Source organism: Brienomyrus brachyistius, chromosome 24 (genome assembly GCF_023856365.1).
Source record: "Brienomyrus brachyistius isolate T26 chromosome 24, BBRACH_0.4, whole genome shotgun sequence".
In the NCBI taxonomy this organism is placed as follows: domain Eukaryota; kingdom Metazoa; phylum Chordata; class Actinopteri; order Osteoglossiformes; family Mormyridae; genus Brienomyrus; species Brienomyrus brachyistius.
In genome coordinates, this window is record NC_064556.1 from 6,503,137 (window position 1) to 6,507,918 (window position 4,782).

Below are 4,782 nucleotides of genomic sequence, written 5' to 3' on the forward strand. Positions count from 1 at the left end.
GTTTTTTTTTTTTTTTTTTGGGGGGGGGGGTGCATATTTAGCTCAACATCCATCCATCCATCCATCTTCCAAACCGCTTATCTTACTGGGTCGCGGGGGGTCCGGAGCCTATCCCGGAAGCAATGGGCACGAGGTAGGGAACAACCCAGGATGGGGGGCCAGCCCATCGCAGGGCACACTCACACACCATTCACTCACACATGCACACCTATGGGCAATTTAGCGACTCCAATTAGCCTCAGCATGTTTTTGGACTGTGGGGGGAAACCGGAGTAGCCGGAGGAAACCCCACGACGACATGGGGAGAACATGCAAACTCCACACACATGTGACCCAGGCGGAGACTCAAACCCGGGTCCCAGAGGTGTGAGGCAACAGTGCTAACCACTGCACCACCATGCCGCCCCTTTAGCTCAACAAAAAATCTAAAAACGCGATACTGCAGGATCACTTACCAGCTGCTGCATTTACAAATTGGATGAAGAGCAAAGACGAAAATTGATGTTTGCACTGGGGGATGGGTGGCCACGTATCTCACCTACTCCAAGTGTTAATGCACGTATCTAATCCACGTATCGTTTTGTCCACCTATAGCAGAGGTGCCCAAACCTTCGATCTCAGCATGCTTCCAGGTCGATCAGGAGATCATTAAATGATTCATGAATGGATAATACGTCATATCTTTGGTGTTTAACCAGTCGATCGCGAATGTAAGAAATTATGCGGATTAAAAAAATATATATTAAAAATATACCGGTTGGCCGGTTCGGTATTTTCTTTGTAAAAGTAGCTCTCGTTGTACAAATGGCCTTTACGATGAATTTCTGAATAGAAACAACTAACCAAACCGAAGAACTGCCAAATCCGTGTATAATCTGTTGCCTAGCCATTAAATTTTGAAGACGCTGTACACGGTCACACAGTATAATGCCGAGAATAGTATACAGTTACTTCTTACACACTGTAAACCCTAATGCTGTAACTAATTGATTGAACTGAGTTGTATTAACTTAAATAATTACAATTAGTTTATATTAATTAACCTTTATGAGTATTTAGAACTTTTTCTTATTTATGAGTTTGTAAAAATTAAACCTTTCAAGTAAGATGGAAAATTTTGCTGGTTTAATTTAAACAAAATGTCTCTTTAAAGTTTTATTAACTCAAAATCTTTCAGCCTTGTGATTTTGCGTATGACGTCATCCAGGTTCACGTCAACTGTCTTGCCCGCGCTTATTCCTCGTTCGTTTTTTTCAAGATGGCGGATCGGCCTCGCTTCACACTACAGTAAGTAAAATATTGAAATATACAAATCCAATGAATCTTAAGCAAGTGTTTTAATCCATATAATCACAGTAACATTTAAAAGTAATGTAGATGCGTTTAGATGTGTTGCATTACAGAGTACGCGTTTAGCCCTGTTTAAATCTTGAGGCGAGGAAGCTCCTCATCCCGCGCTGTAGCTTGTTGGTCAATAAGAAACTTTTAACGTTAGTTCAGTGTTGGGAGCTGTTACTGACCAGCACAATGTTTATAAATTCAGGTAAAATTGAAATTAAAACATTTATGCCGCACTTATTTTTAAAACTGCGTTATCCACAACATGGAGTTTTATTTTGAAATACTTCGTTTGTGCGGCTTCTCAGCTGAAAGGTGTAATATTATTTATATAATATTAATTTCAATGGCGGATCGGACTCGTTACACGCTGTTCAGTAACGTTAGGTAGTTAATGTATAACTAGGGATGTTCATCTCGGTTAATTTTCCCAACCGACAACCGCCGTTCGTTAACCGAACATTAATCATTAACATTAACATTAACCGAATCCTGAACGTTCAAAGATGTGACCTCGTGATTTTCCAATTCCACAGTTTTCCTATGATGTTCAGCTAAGGCTTAGACAGGGAAATGATGAATTTGAGAAGAGCGGAAAGGGTCTAAAGTTGACAAGAGACCAAAAGCATGACATTCTGGAGAAGCTTGGCTCAACCATGTATGATTTTAAGGCGTACCCAGACGACAAACAGATAGGAAAAGTAGCAGAGGCCCTTGTCACAAAGCATCCTTGTTTGAAGGAGCCAGGCTCTGACACAGGTTGGAATGGGTGGAAAACCAGTTTAAAGTTCAAGATGGGCAACTTGAGAAACAAAATGAGGAAAATTGGATGTCTTGAGGTAACTGTTAATGCTGGGAAAAGAAGTCAAGGCCATCCTGAGAATGAACCATCACATTCTAAAATCAAGAAACCAAGACGTTCTGAGGTTAATTATTTGCCAAACTTTCCTCAAGGTGAGGATGAAGCATCTCTTGAAACAGTTAGACAGGAAATTGCTGTTGAAGTCCAGAAGACAGAAAAAAATACTAGTCTCATCCACAAGAACATGGAGAAAACTTTTGCTCTGCGACGACAGAACATTGTTAGCGGAAGCCCATCTGTGAATGAGTTTCTGAATCTCTGGCCTGCACTGCGTATAACATCTGAGGTAAATAATAATAATAATAATTGTTTTCTAGTGATTATTATATATTTTCTGATGTGGGTTTGTTTTATAAAATTCTCTTTTGTCCGATTTAGCTGTTTGCAGAGTACCAACGTGTTACAAATGAGAATTTGCCCAACAAATTCTATGCACAACTGGACTACCTCCTACCTTGTTTGATGACCATTTTAAGGCAAAAAGCATCCAAGACAGGCAAGACAGCAGATGCCCTGGCTAATCTTTTGAAAGTTCATGATGAGCAGGTATGGTTGTTGTCATAAGATGAAGTATTCTTTAAAATGTAATTAGATTTTTCTTTATTTCAGATATTTAGATGTTGTTTTTTTTCTTCTTCTTGTTTTTCATCTTTACAGGAACTGCATGATGTAAATTCACGACGGACTACCGTTATCAGAGGTCTTCCAGTTTTGCTGCGTGACAAAGACATAGGATTTTTTAGGACCACCCTGGTAAGCCTTCATTCATTGTTTTTACAATTATGCATGTTCTATTGCAAAGGTGAAGGTTGAGGGGCAACCTTTACTTACTAATATATTTGTAATTATCACTAGTTGATGAATCATGTAATATTGACTCAGTCATATTGATAATGTTCTAACATGAATATAACATGTCCCTGAATAATATTTTTTAGATTGATAATCCTGAAGTACTGACTGAGGATGCTCCAGTGTCCCTGCTTACAGTTGTTCATGAAAATGCTGCTGCTCCAATCCATTACGATCCAGTGAGGGTCTCAGTTGTCCTGGAGAATGAAGTGGTCACCACCCATAGCCAACTTCCAGAGGCCTTTCTTGTCTTGTTTGGATTCATGTATGCTCTTCACTTAAAATATCCTAAAGGACTTGCCAAAACTTTTGAATTTGTGCAAAAAGTTTTACTCGGCATGGATGACGGAAAACTGTCTCCTAGCGTGCAAACATTAAAGAATGAGTTGATGTAGAGCTACTTTTTTTTTCTCGTTTAATGAAGGCTGGCACTGGGGCAGTAACTTAAAAACATGTCAGTACGTGTAGTTTAAACTATACAGGAGTCACTTACCAGAATGCACTATTTTTATTTCTTTTTATGAATGCCGCAAGACTAAGTTTTATATGACTTAATGTATGTTTTAAAAATCAGGATATTTAATTTTGTCAAACTAAATCATTTTTTTTGAAGCTCATGTTTAAACAAAGTTGGTCATGTAAAATTCTGTTAAAATATTTTACAAAATAATTCTTCAAAAATATTTTTTTGTTACAAGTCATACTGGGTTTTATGCATTACTTTTTCCTGAATGTTTTTTTCCCCTGAGAATTTTCACCCTTTTAAAGGGTTACTTTACAGGTGTCATGTTGATTTGTTATATCAAATAGAACACCATAGAAAGTATTGTTATTCTTTTTCATTGTATTAACATTCTGGGCATACTTTATTCATTTTAAAATAGTGTTTATTGTAAATCTGTTACTGACAAACTGTTTTAAAGGTTTTGAGAAATTTGTATGTTTATAGAAGGCATGTTTACTGTAAACATTCATGTTGGTATTACCTGTTGGACATTTTTTGTTTAAAAATAAATGTTAAAAATGGTATTGTGTGTTTGCTTGAAATTACAGATGCGTTTTCATACATTTATAGTGTTTACAGATTTAGAATTTGGTTAATTTCATTTATGAAACTCAAAATGGAAAATTTAATTTAAAAAAATTATTACAATCAAAATGTATAAGCTGGGTGACTAAGAATTTAAAGTTGGGAGAAATTAAAAGAATTAAGTTAAATGCTATCAAAATGTATAAGCAGGGTGACTAAGTATTTAAAGTTTGGAGATATTGAAAAAAATAAGTTAATTGATCTCAAAATGTATAAACAGGGTAACTTGGGTATTTTAAGTAAGAACAAATTATTTTGCATGAGTACAACAAACTCAAAACTAGATTTTTCTGCTTACTTAAAATTATAATTTCACAACTTAAACAATTTGACGTAACTGATTACCTCAAATTTTTTGAGTTTTGCCAACTTATTCGGGATTACAGTGCAGGAAACATTTTAAACATTTTCAGAGATGGAACCTGTTTTGGTCTTTTTATTTACATTGTATGTTTGCAGAAAACATGTTGAGTCTTAATGTCTCAGGAAGTCTTTTAAATGTAATTATTAAACCTAAAGTTTGTTTTCTAGGTTATGCTTATTTTATTTATCTTTCATTTGCTGTTGTATCTTAATTGCCTTTGAAATGTCTTATTTTATTAACAATGATTCAATCAGTTTTAAAGGTAACAATGTAATG

At 35.9% G+C, this 4,782-nt stretch overlaps 1 protein-coding gene across 2 annotated transcripts; it reads left to right on the top strand.

Moving 5' to 3' along the window:
• The first annotated feature begins 988 nt into the window (after positions 1-988).
• LOC125720123 (uncharacterized) lies at positions 989-4,079 on the top strand. 2 transcript variants are annotated; one of them, XM_048995246.1, is made up of 5 exons: positions 989-1,287; positions 1,875-2,486; positions 2,579-2,746; positions 2,858-2,953; positions 3,139-4,079. In XM_048995246.1, the coding sequence occupies exons 2-5, from the start codon at positions 1,995-1,997 to the stop codon at positions 3,445-3,447; spliced, it is 1,065 nt and encodes a 354-aa protein (XP_048851203.1). In that variant the 5' UTR covers positions 989-1,287; positions 1,875-1,994; the 3' UTR covers positions 3,448-4,079. The 2 variants fall into 2 exon arrangements, with proteins under 2 accessions (XP_048851203.1, XP_048851204.1); XM_048995247.1 differs by having other exon boundaries at positions 2,293-2,486.
• The last annotated feature ends 703 nt before the right edge of the window (positions 4,080-4,782 follow it).

Coding starts and splice junctions, on each gene's coding strand:
- LOC125720123 (XM_048995246.1), top strand. CDS start 1,995: ATGTATGATTTTAAGGCGTACCCAGACGACAAACAGATAGGAAAAGTA. Junction 2,487..2,578: donor CACTGCGTATAACATCTGAG/GTAAATAATAAT, acceptor TGTCCGATTTAG/CTGTTTGCAGAGTACCAACG. Junction 2,954..3,138: donor GATTTTTTAGGACCACCCTG/GTAAGCCTTCAT, acceptor AATATTTTTTAG/ATTGATAATCCTGAAGTACT.